Source organism: Telmatherina bonti (genome assembly GCF_933228915.1).
Source record: "Telmatherina bonti genome assembly, chromosome: 7".
NCBI classification, from domain to species: Eukaryota; Metazoa; Chordata; class Actinopteri; order Atheriniformes; family Telmatherinidae; genus Telmatherina; species Telmatherina bonti.
Genome location: NC_136625.1, coordinates 24,567,538 through 24,581,087, shown reverse-complemented (window position 1 = coordinate 24,581,087; position 13,550 = coordinate 24,567,538). Strand labels below are relative to the sequence as shown.

At 40.5% G+C, this 13,550-nt stretch overlaps 1 protein-coding gene across 1 annotated transcript; it reads left to right on the top strand.

Annotated features, from left to right (window-relative positions):
• Window positions 1-592: 592 nt before the first annotated feature.
• Window positions 593-13,164, top strand: vwa5b2 (von Willebrand factor A domain containing 5B2; the record flags this gene model as incomplete). Its single annotated transcript, XM_079243509.1, has 21 exons — window positions 593-731; window positions 1,436-1,651; window positions 3,483-3,708; window positions 3,807-3,964; window positions 4,209-4,340; window positions 4,428-4,552; window positions 4,641-4,817; window positions 4,914-5,024; window positions 5,914-6,116; window positions 6,717-6,831; window positions 7,034-7,219; window positions 7,305-7,521; window positions 7,599-7,933; window positions 8,088-8,325; window positions 8,426-8,761; window positions 8,866-9,003; window positions 9,749-9,877; window positions 9,955-10,005; window positions 11,758-11,869; window positions 12,010-12,133; window positions 12,403-13,164. The coding sequence occupies 21 exons, from the start codon at window positions 593-595 to the stop codon at window positions 13,162-13,164; spliced, it is 4,230 nt and encodes a 1,409-aa protein (XP_079099635.1).
• Window positions 13,165-13,550: the final 386 nt, after the last annotated feature.

The following is a 13,550-nucleotide window of genomic DNA, read 5'->3' as shown; positions in this document are numbered from 1 at the left end:
ACAAACAGTATTATGTACTCTACTTGTCACTAAGCAATGTGCACCCTGATCTCAGCACCTGTTGCCCTGAATGTTAAGTCATTACCAATTATTCATTGCATTAAATGGAAACACTCAAGAAAATAATAATTAGGAGTGAAGTTAAGGCAAATGTTGCAGGTTTATGAGGGCTTACATACTGGTTGTCCATTTCTTCCAGCTGATAGACCTGATGCTTAAAGTAATAAGTGCTGACCTGCAATGTTAATGATTGACTAAGTCCAGCATTTGCATAGTCTTCCCAGTGGTTGCTAAGAGTTATTGGACAGCTAGAGGATAGCTTGGCTTCATGTCCAGAAGCCGATTTGTTTGTACAGATAAGTACCTGATGTGTGTATATATATTTGAAAAGTGAACACCTGCATTTTAATTTATGAAGGAGGAAACAGAATAGATTTCCAGATATCACTGTGACTGCACACTGAACGGAAAATGAGAGAATTTAAATGCATGCTCACACATTCCTCTTCCTGTCTGTCCAGACCACTTCACTGAGCTGTGTATGTGTGTTTTCATACATCCGGAAAAGTACAGGCTTTCTGGAACTGAAAACATGGTGGGGCTGAGAAACCGCTCCACATGGGAACCATTACTGCTCAAGGCCTCCAGCATCAAGTCTTGTGCCAACGGCTGCTCCATGGGCATCACTGCACACCTTACATACGCCAACGCTGATATAGAGTCTGTCGAAGGTAAGAATCATTTATTTGTAGTGATAAAAAGAACACAGCACAATTTCAGATGTTAGCTTTAGTAAGAAATTACTTAAAATTCAGACTTTAGTGGCCAATTCAGGTTCATGGTGAGGCTCCCAGCTTCTTACTGGGTGAGAAGAGAAGCACACCTTGACAGTTACTGTCACCAGTTCATCATGGAGATGAATGAAACAAACAAAAAGGCACACTCAGTCACTCTCAGGGCCAATTTCTGATCCATTAGGACAGAGTGAGGAAGTCTTTGCAGGATCTAACTGGGGCGTACCTTGGGATAGTTATGCAAACTCCACAATTGAGATTCAAACCAGGAAATTTCTTGCTGTGTGAGATGACAGTGCTAACCACCACAGCCTGCTGCAGCTGCAGCATAATTAATACGTAGTGCTGAACATTTGCGCTTTAATTCAGAAACTTTTGTTATATTTTTTCTGGATCATTTGACTCAAGCACAGTGAAATAAAATTATTCAAGATCAATTATTCACTTCAGAAAATGTGGCAACTGAACTGAATTTGTCAGGATTTTATAAGGGCAGCAGAGAAAGCAAGAAACATCTTTGTAATGTTTTTTGAAAGCATCTGCAGTACATCGACATATTGCACATGCCAGCGGATTATTTCCCACATATTGTCCTGAAGTGGTTCAGAGGAATCACCCGTACTTCTCTAACCCTTTCCTAGGTGTTTTTGTGTACCCTCTCGGGGAAAAGGAGGTTGTAGTGGGCTTTGAAGCTGTGATTGCAGGCCGGCTAGTGGGGGTGCAGATCCAGAGCAGAGGGAAGGTGAAAGACTGCTGTTTGGATTGCTGCCCTGGATCTGGTCTTGATGGACACTGTGGGAATGGCCGGGAGTGGGGCTGCTGCGGGACTTCCAACTTGGATATGCAATGCACTAATGGTAAGAATGGAGAAGAAAAAAAACTGCAGATAAGTTGGAAAAAACACACACACAAAGCTGCCCGTATATTTATCTGGTACAATTTAATGAACTAAAGTGCAGAATATAAATTGTCTGCACACAGTTTTCTGTTGCTTACAGAGGTTCTACACGTGGAAATTCTCATCTTTCTGTGGCAAAACTATTGTCATCTCTCAGTAATTTTAAGTAAAGAATAAAAGTTTACCGGGTAAATCAAGACACCCAATAGTTTATTTTGCAGTACTGTTACCCTTGGATAATTTTTTTCAAATGTAATGTCTTTTGTGTTTTGAGCTTTTATACTTTGATTTTTTGTTTGCATTGTTCTTATAGGTACATACATCAGTTGCTTTTTTGTTGTTGTTTGTTGTTGGCTTCTCTCATTATCATGTTGTTCATATATATGTATATATATATATATATATATATATATATATATATATATATATATATATATATTTGAATTTTTGCATATTTTAGGTTTTTTTTTTTTTTAAACTCCACATAGGGTTTTAATCTACTTACGGGTCTTTTTTCATTACTGTTTTGAAATTGTCATACTTTTGGTGGAGCAAATAAAAAGTAAAAAGTAAAAAAAAAAAAGTAAAAGAAGAATTTTTGTTGGGCATTAAAATGCCATATTTTTAAGCTATTTTTGATGAAAACAGCACATAAAAGAAGAAATCTAAAAGTTATCAAACAGTATTGAAACTAATTCCAACTTACAAACATTCTATCAGAATTATTGGCTCAATTTTCTAAAGAATCTTTTGGACTCAGACTTATGTCTGAGAAAGAAAAAAAACTCATTATGCCCCATAATTATTTCATTATCTGCATTGTATATAACAAAGTAACAAAAAAATAAATAAAAGCATGAGAAATCTGTTAAATCTGTTAGAAACACCAACAGTGGATACAAAAATCAGACAGACTGCCTGACGTTGAAACTGTTTTACTTACTGCATGCAACTTTTCACCTTCAAGTCAAGAGAATAATGATTTTAATGCTTATGAAAGGTTCAATGTCACACATTTTGTGTGCAACTTATTTAAACTGCCTGGTCTTTGCAAAAGCTGTCTCATGCAAATATTTCCATAAACTTGTGAATTAATAATATGATTTAGATTTGATCATGCAGAGTAAAGTGTTGTCCTGCACATCCCAAAGAATCTCAAGTCCTGTGTTAAGGTTTGAACCAGTGGTCAGGCCATGTGTGAAAATAATGTTTTATGCTCTCACACAGTTTGAGCCTGATAAATTTCTGCCTTTTCATGTTGTTTTTAAGGTTGAACAGCTGTTGAACAATAACACCTCTATTTCTCCTCACATTTTGTGTGTGTATATATGTTTTTTCTTGAACTATTTCAAATTACAGCGATTAGTGCAAAAAGATGATGGTTAACTATTATCCATCTAGGTTTAAATAATGTGACATTACTGTAGTTTCAGTACTTTCCTTTGCTATTTTGTGTGCTTGATGCAGATCAATCATATATTTTCAACAACCACATTTAACATGGTTGTTTAAGAAATAAAAGGCTTCTTGATGCATCAGTTGCAGTTAAGTTACTTTTTGCCAAGTGAAACATTTTATTCATTCGTAACAGGAGGCTCTCACATGATTTGGTTTTTTGGTAATGTTTGAGAGGTTGAGATGAGACACTAAAATTTTGACAGGAAGTCCCAAAACATTGTGATGGAACTTAGTAGAACTGCAATTTTACAAACATTTAGATCCAGTTAAACTTCCCATTTGTTTCATAATCATCTGAATTATCTTTTGACGTGTTTTGTTTGTGTGTGTAGGGCATCTGATCCTGGATGAGGACCTGGAAAGAACCACTTTCATTGTGGGCTGTGGGCTCATCGGCCCCATGGACATAGTTTCTGTCATTATAAGCACCACACTAGAACTCCCCACATTAGAAAATGGAGCAATCCGCATTGTCTACCCAACACTACTTACCCCGATCGTCACAGGTCAGATGACTCCAAGCAAGAGTGACAATGGAGGGAAAACTGAGGAAACTGGGTATTTATAATAAGTCTAGAAATAATTTTTCATCTAAAACTGTAAATTAAAAATTAGATAAGTAGAATGTGTACCGCCTGTAATGCATTCGTCTTCAGGGGAACCAGCTGTTTTGGCGCCACCTCAGGGAAACAGGACCGGCCTTTGGATGCTGGGCAGCAGTGCTGCCACACCATCTTCACCAGTCCAGCAGCCAACCTGGCACCATATGAACTCAGCTTCCAGCTGCTGGTCAGAGGAGCCTGTCTGCTGGCTGGTATGGTCCGACTTTTTAAAAAAAAGTCTGATCCAGAGATTCTTGACTGAGCCATTGTGAAGAAGTCAGTTTAGAAGTTGTGTTAAATCTCTTCACAAAAATTAAATTATTGATTAAATCAAAGAACTGAAAGAAGACTGAGAATACTCACTCAAAAGACATTTTTTTTTAAAAAATAAAAGTTTTTCAACAATATCTATGACTGCTGTTACATTATCATAAGGACTCTATCTTGCCTCTATAGGGCTGGAGAGTCCTACTCATGCTCTGAGGGCCGATGCTGACCCAAGTGCTCAAAGTGCTTCTGCCACCTACATCACCTTGGCACAAGAGCATCCATATGACAGACACATTGAGATCATTTTGCACCTCAGTGGTGAGCTATAAAAAAATTGCTCATTTCTTTTTTTTTTTTAAAACTTGCTTTACATTTTTAAACTTCTATCTTCAAACATTTCCACAGAACCTCACAGTCCATTGGTCATCTTAGAGAGAGGCAGGCTGTCCTTCAGCCAGTATGAGCAGCAGACTCGTTCACGCCGCGATTTCATTCGCTGCATCCGCAAAGATTCAGAACCTGAAAGAAAGGTTGGAGAATGTAGTTAGAAATATAGTGTTTCACTAATTGTGGTCTTTAGAATACATGTCTGTGTAAGAACATTTTCTTTTCCTGCAGCTTGAGTTTGTGAGGAGGCGATACCACAAGGACATCCTCTATAGCCCCGTTTTAATGCTCAATTTCTGCCCCGACTTGCTGTCTGAACCTCTGGAGCTCCACAAAGCCAGCAGAGAGCTGCTGTTCCTTGTTGATCGTAGTGGCAGCATGAGTGGCACCAACATTCATCAAGTAAAGGTGGGCTGCAGGAAAAAAAAAACGCAGTATGAGGTTGAAGCACATATATTAACCTGGTTCCATTTTTTTTTTTTTTATCCTTTCTTATTTTATCAGGAAGCCATGGTGGTGGCTCTGAAGAGTCTGCCTTCTGGTACAATGTTGAACATTGTTGGCTTTGGGACTACAGTCAAGCCTCTGTTCACCTCCAGCAAGCTCTGCACTGATGTTAGTAAATGTTCACCTTGGTTAAAAGAGATTGTGGTAATTTAAATGATGATTAAATGATATTTATTTAGCTGATTTTCACATGAGTGACAAACATCAAGGGCTGCAGGGTGTGTGGATTCTCCTCCCATTGTCCAAAGATTTGCATGTTAGATTGACTGATCACTTTAAATTGTCCCAAGCATTACTGTGTGTGTGTATGGTTGATTGTCTGTCTGTGTTGGCCCTGTGATGGACTGGCTACCTGTCCTGCCTCATGCCTGCTAATTGGGATAGGCTCCAGCTTCCCTGTATTGGATTGAGTGGTTTAGAAAATGAATGAATGAAAAAAATCATCATATAACATTAAAAATCACTGTATATTTTTTATACAAATGCTGCACTCCAAATGTTTTTTCTCTAAAGCATTGTGTTTCGTGAATGCAGATGTTATTGAGCCACGGAGGACTATCTATTCTAGTCTGTGTACACTCTAATCAGGCAATAGGTCGGTTCCTTGGGTTGCCGTAGTAGCAGAGTATCAGGTTTTATGTAGTCCAGGGGCTGCAAGGACAAACAGTCTTCACACATTCTCTACACCATATGGTGGCCTTTCATGCATTTTCACTCAGACAGGACATGTCCTTCCCTCTCCTGTCCTGCCAGGCGTGTTTATCCACACAGCCAAGTGAGCTCATTTTAAGGCAGATACTAATATGTTTGTGTTGTCTTTATCTGAAAGGACCGGCTCAGTTCTTTGCTCATCTCACCGGCTAATTAGAGCATCTAACATTAAATAGTAAATTAATATCTTGTGGTGTTTGCACTGGTTGTTCTGTTGGAAGAGTTGTTTACAGTTCATGTCATTGCATCCCTGTTTTATTCTACTATACTGTCTGTGTGCATATAGGTGACTCTTATGCAGGCCCATGAATATGTCCAGAGGATGCGAGCAGACATGAGAGGCACCAACCTGCTGGGGGCGCTGTCCTGGCTCTGTCAGCAGCCCTTGCAACGCTCATATCCTCGCCAGGTCTTCATCATCACTGATGGGTCTATAAGCAATGTGGCCAAAGCGCTGGAGCTGGTACGCAGAAACACATGCGTTGGCAGGTATGGAAACAGTGTGTGAAGAATGACACAGACACATCAGGTGGATTTCTCACATGAGCAAAAACAGTGCAAATGGAGTTTGATTCAAACAAATGCTGTATGGCATGCATGTCATGTAATACGGCAGCATCATTGTGGGTTGTAAAAGTGCAGTAATGGTGTAGCAGTTGTAGGAATTATGAGTGGTGAATACAGGCAGGACGTGAGGGCAGACAGGAAAGAAAAGGGACTGAGGTATCTTGGAGCCCCGCCCAATAATTCTGTTAAGTGCTCTGCAGTAAGAGTCACGCCCCGTATTTCCCCCCCCCCCCCCAGGCTCTTTACCAATGCAAAAAACCTTCATTTTACTTTCATTAGTATTCTGCTGTTAGACTGACTTTCTCTACTGTATTGTAACTACCTCTCTGCAAACTAAGCTCTTCTTTATCTCATATAATCAATCTAATTTCAATGAATGTTACCTATTAAAAGTCTGTGTAAGTAAAAGGAATTCTTCTCTTTGTTGCACATGCATTGGTAAACATCTAGCAACATAACTACAGAATTTACAGATCTCAGGGTTTTAGATATGTTTAAATGTTCTATGTGTCATCTGTGTAGATGCTTTGGACTCGGACTTGGACCCAGAGCCTGCAGAAGACTCCTGCAGGGCATGGCCAAACTGACAGGAGGTACTGCTGAGTTTTTGGATGATGAAGAGAGACTCCAGCCCAAGGTCAATAGTTGTGCAACACTGCCACCTATTGGAGAAATATGATCTGCACAACAAAATAATACCCAGAAAATAAATGCATAACTCAGACACTTTTTTAGAGTAGTAAAAGTATTTTGAAGTAAAAAAAAAAAAAAAAAAAGCTACATTTCTTCCAACATTTACTTACTTTTGTGTTTATGTTCATAAACCTTTCATCCTGCAGTTAATCAAGTCTCTGAAAAAGGCCTTTGAATCTGTACTGACTGATGTTCGGATTGACTGGTACCTGCCAGAGAACATGGAGGCTCTTCTTTCCCCCAATGAAATCCCTCCACTTTACCCTGGTGACTGCCTCATCGGATACTGCACTCTTTACGACATGACAAATTTCAGAGCAAAAAAGATGGAGGTATGCTGGAAAACACTGCATTTTGAAAAACATGAGAGTTTGTCTTTACACGTGTCTGTAAATGATCCATTAATTTCATTTGTAGTCTCAAGGACGGGACTATAAAGGTTTACATCGTGGTTCTACTGGTTCAGTTTTTGGCCAGTCAAATGATGAGCTTTCACCTCCTTCTGCTTCTGAGCTAATGCCTGCGGTGACCCATGCAGATGGCACTGACCTGGAGGAAGCTCTGAAGGAAATTTCCAGAGAAATTTCTTCTGAGTTCTCCTGTGCCAGAGAAACCGACCCTGGAACCAGCCCAGGTCAGTCCCTCATCAGTAAAGCCTATCTTTGACTCATTTAGATGTGGTTTTTAACCGGTGGTTTTTGTCTACTTTAGGTGTAGAGCTGGACTGGTCCAGTGACATAAGGAGGAGAATCCAGGAGAGCTCTTATATTCAGGAGCAGTATGTCCTCACTCACTGCTCACTTAGCAGTGAGCGAAGTCTTCAAACTCAGTCCCAGTCACACATCCATGCCTCAAACTCCGACTCTGCAGGTGGGGCCTTTCTGTCAGACTCTCATTCCTCTGGTCCAGTGTTGGATACAGGGTCTCTACCACAAGGCCTGGAGAAGATGCCCCCTCCAGAACAGAGATCATCCCTGTCCCGTTGGGCAGACCCAGCATGGCAGCAGAACCTTTCAGCTGAGACCCCCGACAATGGGGCACGAAAGGTAAGACTATTTAAGTATGCCGACATGACAGATGGGTACATAACAATGTGATCATCCCCAAAACAATTTTCAAGCATGTGCTCCTTTGGACAAATATAGAATAATGCTTCAACCTTCTTTGGGACCTACTGGTTTTTCTTTCTCACACAACCAGAATGGGTGTTTGGAAGGAGGCGACGAGTTTCGTAGGAGGCAGAAAGTACTAGCACGTTCAACCATGGCCGCACGGAGTTTCTCATCACCCCAGGGTGAGCTAGAGATGCATCGCCTGAGGAGAGCTCTGGAGAGGGTTTCTTTTGACCAAGCATTAGGAGGGAGGCTGGATGAAAGTGATGGGGAAACAAAGCCTCCATCAAAAGGGACAGTTTCCCACCGGAGCCTCACTGACTCCAGTGAGTAATCGTGTCCATAAAACAAACAAACAAAAAAACCACCATCCTCCTAATTTCAATTCAATCGAATTTCTGTCCACTTTCTCGCTCTGATCTGTAGATGGACTCCTGTTTCCTGCGTCTCCACTGGACTGGGACAACCTCACAGACCCTGAGTATTTCTTCACCGCTGTTCCTCCAGAGGATCCTCCCCCAGGTCAGTGCCGCTTGTTGATTCATGGTGTCCTGAGTGGCAAACCAGTGTCCTGGGAGGTGACTATGGACGTGGGGCATCTTTGGATCCCTGAGGTTGAGGAAATCACAAGGGTTGACCGATGTAGAGGTGGAGGGGAAGACGGAGGGAAACCATGGGAGGAGATTATTCACCAACTGACTGCTCGCTCAGTTATAAGGGACTTTGAGAAGATGGCAGAAAAGGAGACTGATAACGGACATGGTGAGTACAGATGAGTTTTCTGAATCATCTCTGAATTGTAACGTACATGTTTCATCATTTACTGTATTATTGGTTTTTTATATGTTTTGTTTATTTCTTTTAAGGCTCGGCTAAGCGACATCGTATGAAGGCTATCCAGACAAGTAAGCATTGTAACATCATCTGTATGTACACAGCCTTCACCACCACGGACAGTAACGCCAACAAAGGCTTGACAGGGGGCATGGATGTCTACAACACAGGTCAGTTGAGACAAATGTGTGGAGAGAAAATCTTGTGTGTATCACATGGTTCGTGAACCATGTAAACCATTTTGTCTTAAATTGAAATACTTGCAAATATAAAATGTAGACACAAATATCTAGAAATTAAGCCCAAAAAAAGAAAAATTGCAAATGCACAAATAACAAAAATGCAGAAACATTTAAATTCTACAGGTTTTTTTTTTGTTGTTTTTTTTTCATCTTCAGCCTCACAAATTTAAGACTTCCACATACAAAAAGATTTCTGAACTTAAGACCTGTCAAGGGTGTACCCTGCCTCTTGCCTGCTCATTGCTGGAAAAGGCTCCCTGGACTGAGTAGTCCAGAGAATGAATGAATGAATGAATGAATGAATGAATGAATGAATTGCAAGGTACACATGGACAAATGCCATTTATGCACAGATGAATTACAATGCATGAGGGGTTTTTAGGTTCTGTTAACGCTTTGAAGAACTTCACAGCTTAAAGTGCTGGTGAGTTCAAGTGCTGGTGGAAAGGTGGGTCGTCTGGGTCTTGATCCTTTAAGGAGATATGTATTATTATGTATATAGAATCTAATATGATAAACCGATGCTTTTTATGAGATTGTGAGAGGCATGGGCAAAGCTAGGAGGACCAGACTCGGATTTAAAAAGCAGATTTTGCCTATACTTTTTATGTGTGTGTGTGTGTGTGTGTGTGTGTGTGTGTGTGTGTGTGTGTGTGTGTGCGTACATGTGCAGGGATTCATATGGGAAGGAGACAAACTTCTCTATCAGGTAGTCGCATGCAGAGAGCCTATTCTGTGGGACTGGGCAGACGGCGCACCAGCAGAGACAGTGAAGAGGTGGAAGACAACTATAACTCTACAGGTAGAGAAACTGGATTATGCTGGCACCCATTTCTGTTGTGAAGACTTTAGGTCATCAACAATCTTTGTATCTCTCAGACAGAGATGACACTCCTGCTTCACCCTGTAGCGTTACATCCTGGGACTCTAGTGAGTATGGCTGTCTACTCAGAGAAAAGACTCTAGTGTCAGTATAGTAATAAAACAGAAAGGCTTCTGATTGAAGCCTCAACGGAGGACTGTGGTGGGTATGTAGAAGGGAGACAACAGAACGTGTCTCCTCTGGTTCCATTACACACTCATCAGCTACAGCTACACGAAAATAATGAAAAAAGAAAAACAAGCTTCACAACCTTTTGATGGTGACCGGTCTTGCAGTTTTGTGCATCTTTGTCTTTGTCTTTCATATATATATATATATATATATCTGTGTGTGTGTGTGTGTATGTATGTATGTATATACACAGGAACACTGGGTCTGATCCACCAAGATCTTCTTATGACTCTTATTAGATTTGTTCTCAAGTAGCACTTGAGAAGTTTTTTTTTTTTTTTTGTAAAAGTCCTCCATGAAATTTCATGTTTGTGTCATATTGTTTTCTTTTAGATTGGTGAATTCTGGTCTCTCGCAAGTTAAAAAGACATGACAGAGCAGCTGGCCATATTTTGCACAGGGCGACAATATTCAAGATTCCCGGGTCATGTGCAAACAGACACAGACAGACAAGGAAAAATAACATAACAGCAAAAGCATGAATGAAAACAAAGCAGAATATTAAACATATACCATGATGCCTCAGTTTCTTAATTTTTAAAGTACTTATTTGATTATAAATAATCACAAGTTGGTCTTCAACTAAAAGAAAAATGGCTTTATGGACAAATGGGCAAATAATCAATGCTAAACCTGGACAGCAACCTGCAGTCTGGTCCCATGAACATGTCATAACTCACATGTCATAGCTAAATGGGAAAGTGGTCTGTTGTAGAAAAAACTCTCATAACACTGCCCACTATGCCTTCTACAGTTTGTAAAGCAAATTTTCACCTTTAAGATGCGATTCACCTTCATCTGATGAATCCTCCAGGTGAGTCCGATAGGTGTTCTTAACCAGGTGATCAGGAAATAACCTTGATTTGTTAATCAAACTAATCATTATAATTAAAAAAGCCACTTTTGCAATACATTTTAGTAATTATTAAAGACTTTGTTAAGCAGGTGAATGAAGGAGTCCCAGGTAACTTTTACATTTATAGAGTCAAATTCTTGTCGTTTAGGGACCAGGTATGGCATGTACAGTATTTTGCATATGTAATGTTAGGATCAGCAGGAAAAAAAAAAAAAATCCATCTAGACTGTGTTGCTGAGTGAAATTGATGAGAAATAGTTTTATTTACTTTTAAAGGAAATTCTAACATTTGTACAGAATCTGCAGTATCTTGCTATTTATCTTAGATAACAAAATGCTTTGTTACTTTACCAAAAGTTTCTTTAAAAATCAGAAAAACTCTACTGTAGTTTTATTGTATTTTAATGAACAGAATAGCAGAATATAACACAAACACTGATTCTGTTTGAATATGTTGGCCCAAATGTATTCATAAGAATATATTATATAGAACTCCTGAGTGCTCGTAAGATGTACTCTCATCAAAGAACAAATCCATGACACAAAGATTTTGGTGAACACCACAGTTTTCTTTAAAGATCATTAAGTAGGATTTAAGCACAAATTTGTTTATTGAAACACCTGGTGAATGAGACCCATTCTCTTTGTTCTGGATAACCCACCAAATGCACTTGTGTTTTGGGTGATCTCACCCTTTAAACACATCACTTGATCACATATTGATGTAACAGTACACTTTAATGTACCATATTACTCCACAATGCTGTCTCAGATGTTGGTGGCACTGGCTACTGTGCTATGGCCCCTGCAGCAACAGGCACCACCTGCAGTCGTTCACAGCGATCCATAGAGAGCAAGTCAATGGAGAGTTTCTTTGGCACAAGGTACAATCTTTGTATTCATTTCTCTGTAAAAAGCCTGAATTTCATTTCAATCCGACTGTTAAAGACATCTCTTTCTCTGCACTTTTGTATATTCTCTAAGCAGCGTACAGTGTATTTTGTCCTGCTTTCATGCCTTCCAGGTTCCCGCTGAGCAAACTCAGGTCCTCCATTTCATCAGGAAAGCAGGTTCCTCTAAAGTCCAGTTGTTTATCTGCAGAGACTGACAAACAACCTGACAGTGAAGCTCCTGACTACCTACCTCTGGTGAGCTGACAGCATGAGGCAACAGAGGCAAAACCTTTCAGATGTTTATATTCTTACACATGATATCGTATCACTAAGGAGCAGTTTAAGCAGTAAGAAATACACAACAATGGAAGATTACTTGCTTTACCGGGAACTGGTGATCATAAGTACTGCGATTATTTTTTTGCAGTATTATTTGGATTTTTCTTGCTTTCTCTTAAGCATAGGTAAATGTTTATACTTTACTACAACTGACTGATCCATCTACCTTAACGCTGTTTCCTCAGGTGCATCTGCAGCTTGCATCAGGAGCTTTTCTACTGACAGAGATCTACTCTGACTGTGTCCAGATCCCATTGGACCGCCTTAAAAGAGCATCACCTTACAGTCTGCACCGCCGCAGCCTCAGCCCAGCTTTCCGCTGCACATCTCCCAGCGCTCCCTCTTTATCCACCACTGCCAAACCTCCAGTTACTCCCGCTAGCCACCATGTTACCTTTTCTCCCTCTGCGTGCTCCCTTACCAAACCAACTGCTCCTCCTTTCCATCACGCTCCAGATGGCACCCCACTGATTTTGGAGTCAAAGCTTCTAAGAAGACACTTATCTGACCGAGAGCCTGCCATTTCACCCCCTGACATTCCCAGCTCTGAAGAGGGCTCCTTGGAGCTATCTGTCGGTCTCTCCCAGAGCCAGAGTCTGGGCCAAGCGGACAGCGGTCGTGGTTCAGAAACGGACGTCTGTGAAGGCATCTCAGCTGAGCCATCTGACCTCCAGGGCAGCAGCCTGCTGGCTCAGGAGGATTTGGAGGGCTCAACCTGGGCCACAGCTGTGGCTCTGGCTTGGCTAGAGCACAAGTGTGCTGGTTACTTCATGGAGTGGGAGCTAGTGGCAGCAAAAGCAGATTTCTGGCTACGTTGTCAGGAGCTGCCAGAGGGAGTGGACCTGGCCGGGCTCAGAGGAGCAGCCAGACAGCTTTTCCTGCTGCTGCGCCACTGGGATGAGAACATTAAACTTAATATGCTGTGTTATAACCCCAACAATATGTGAGACAATCACCTTAGATTAACCTGAGCCAAATGTAGAGATTAGCCTACTTGTTACAAATAATTCTGACTAATCCTCTTCACATCTAAAGTAAATGCTGTATTTTATTAACTGACATATAAAGTAATGCCAAGTTTATTCTAATTTTACACAAGTGTCCTTTTATTAGAACTAAGCTTAAATATGCAAACACAAGAATGCCTTGACCATCTGAATAAGCCTTTAGTAGCCTATGTTCCAGCGTGAAGCCGTGTAAGCAAAGTGCATAATCGCATTCGCTCGTTATGACAATTTGATAAACTAATATTACCTTATACAATGAAAATATCACAGAGAAATAAAGAACATATTGGACATTAACTGACTGTTTAATGTGAAGGAATGGAGAC